The 2418-nt window shown below is 48.9% G+C and overlaps 1 protein-coding gene across 1 annotated transcript in view; it reads right to left on the reverse strand.

Moving 5' to 3' along the window:
- Nucleotides 1-2100: 2100 nt before the first annotated feature.
- LOC310860024 (nuclear factor 1 A-type) overlaps nucleotides 2101-2418 on the reverse strand; it is a gene marked incomplete at its 3' end in the record, with an annotated part of 93882 nt that continues 93564 nt past the window's right edge. Inside the window, exon 6 of the mRNA XM_083766787.1 lies at nucleotides 2101-2183. Coding sequence (XP_083622913.1) covers nucleotides 2101-2183 — 83 coding nt within the window. The remainder of the gene's footprint in view (nucleotides 2184-2418) is intronic.

Below are 2418 nucleotides of genomic sequence, written 5' to 3' on the forward strand. Positions count from 1 at the left end.
TACAGTGTGGTTCTGTATGGCTACAGTGTGGTTCTGTATGGCTACAGTGTGGTTCTGTATGGCTACAGTGTGGTTCTGTATGTGGCTACAGTGTGGTTCTGTATGGCTACAGTGTGGTGCTGTATGGCTACAGTGTGGTGCTGTATGGCTACAGTGTGGTTCTGTATGGCTACAGTGTGGTGCTGTATGGCTACAGTGTGGTGCTGTATGGCTACAGTGTGGTTCTGTATGGCTACAGTGTGGTGCTGTATGGCTACAGTGTGGTTCTGTATGGCTACAGTGTGGTTCTGTATGGCTACAGTGTGGTGCTGTATGGCTACAGTGTGGTGCTGTATGGCTACAGTGTGGTTCTGTATGTGGCTACAGTGTGGTTCTGTATGGCTACAGTGTGGTTCTGTATGGCTACAGTGTGGTTCTGTATGGCTACAGTGTGGTGCTGTATGGCTACATTGTGTTTCTGTATGGCTACAGTGTGGTTCTGTATGGCTACAGTGTGGTTCTGTATGGCTACAGTGTGGTGCTGTATGGCTACAGTGTGGTGCTGTATGGCTACAGTGTGGTTCTGTATGGCTACAGTGTGGTTCTGTATGGCTACAGTGTGGTTCTGTATGTGGCTACAGTGTGGTTCTGTATGGCTACAGTGTGGTGCTGTATGGCTACAGTGTGGTGCTGTATGGCTACAGTGTGGTGCTGTATGGCTACAGTGTGGTGCTGTATGGCTACAGTGTGGTTCTGTATGGCTACAGTGTGTTTCTGTATGGCTACAGTGTGGTGCTGTATGGCTACAGTGTGGTTCTGTATGGCTACAGTGTGGTGCTGTATGGCTACAGTGTGGTGCTGTATGGCTACAGTGTGGTGCTGTATGGCTACAGTGTGGTGCTGTATGGCTACATTGTGTTTCTGTATGGCTACAGTGTGTTGCTGTATGGCTACAGTGTGGTTCTGTATGGCTACAGTGTGGTGCTGTATGGCTACAGTGTGGTGCTGTATGGCTACAGTGTGGTGCTGTATGGCTACAGTGTGGTGCTGTATGGCTACAGTGTGGTTCTGTATGGCTACAGTGTGGTGCTGTATGGCTACAGTGTGGTGCTGTATGTGGCTACAGTGTGGTGCTGTATGGCTACAGTGTGGTGCTGTATGGCTACAGTGTGGTGCTGTATGGCTACAGTGTGGTTCTGTATGGCTACAGTGTGGTTCTGTATGGCTACAGTGTGGTGCTGTATGGCTACAGTGTGGTTCTGTATGGCTACAGTGTGGTTCTGTATGGCTACAGTGTGGTGCTGTATATGGCTACAGTGTGGTTCTGTATGGCTACAGTGTGGTTCTGTATGGCTACAGTGTGGTTCTGTATGGCTAGAGTGTGGTGCTGTATATGGCTACAGTGTGGTGCTGTATGTGGCTACAGTGTGGTTCTGTATGGCTACAGTGTGGTGCTGTATGTGGCTACAGTGTGGTGCTGTATGGCTACAGTGTGGTTCTGTATGGCTACAGTGTGGTGCTGTATGGCTACAGTGTGGTTCTGTATGTGGCTACAGTGTGGTTCTGTATGGCTACAGTGTGGTTCTGTATGGCTACAGTGTGGTTCTGTATGGCTACAGTGTGGTTCTGTATGGCTACAGTGTGGTTCTGTATGGCTACAGTGTGGTTCTGTATGGCTACAGTGTGGTTCTGTATGGCTACAGTGTGGTTCTGTATGGCTAGAGTGTGGTGCTGTATATGGCTACAGTGTGGTTCTGTATGGCTAGAGTGTGGTGCTGTATATGGCTACAGTGTGGTGCTGTATGGCTACAGTGTGGTTCTGTATGGCTACAGTGTGGTTCTGTATGGCTACAGTGTGGTTCTGTATGTGGCTACAGTGTGGTGCTGTATGGCTACAGTGTGGTGCTGTATGGCTACAGTGTGGTTCTGTATGTGGCTACAGTGTGGTTCTGTATGTGGCTACAGTGTGGTTCTGTATGGCTACAGTGTGGTTCTGTATGGCTACAGTGTGGTGCTGTATGGCTACAGTGTGGTGCTGTGAGAGAGAGAGAGAGAGAGAGAGAGAGAGAGAGAGAGAGAGAGAGAGAGAGAGAGAGAGAGAGAGAGAGAGAGAGAGAGAGATCACTTACTCTGTGAGACTCGGACGAGTTCAGCTACCGTGAAAACACCTGGGGTCACAAAGCTGTCCTGGAACCCTAGATGACCTGAGAGAGAGACATAGAGAGAGAGAGAGAGAGAGAGAGAGAGAGAGAGAGAGAGAGAGAGAGACATAGAGAGAGAGAGAGAGAGAGAGAGAGAGAGACAGACACACGGTTACATTTCCGTCTAGCATGACTTTCAGGAAATCCTTATACGGTCAAGAGCTGCGTTCATGTTAACATGGAGCATCCCACTGGTCATAAATAATAGACAGATAATAAAAGAGAGAGAGAGAGAGAG

Source organism: Protomyctophum parallelum (assembly GCF_964188405.1).
Source record: "Protomyctophum parallelum genome assembly, chromosome: 6".
Classification (NCBI taxonomy): domain Eukaryota; kingdom Metazoa; phylum Chordata; class Actinopteri; order Myctophiformes; family Myctophidae; genus Protomyctophum; species Protomyctophum parallelum.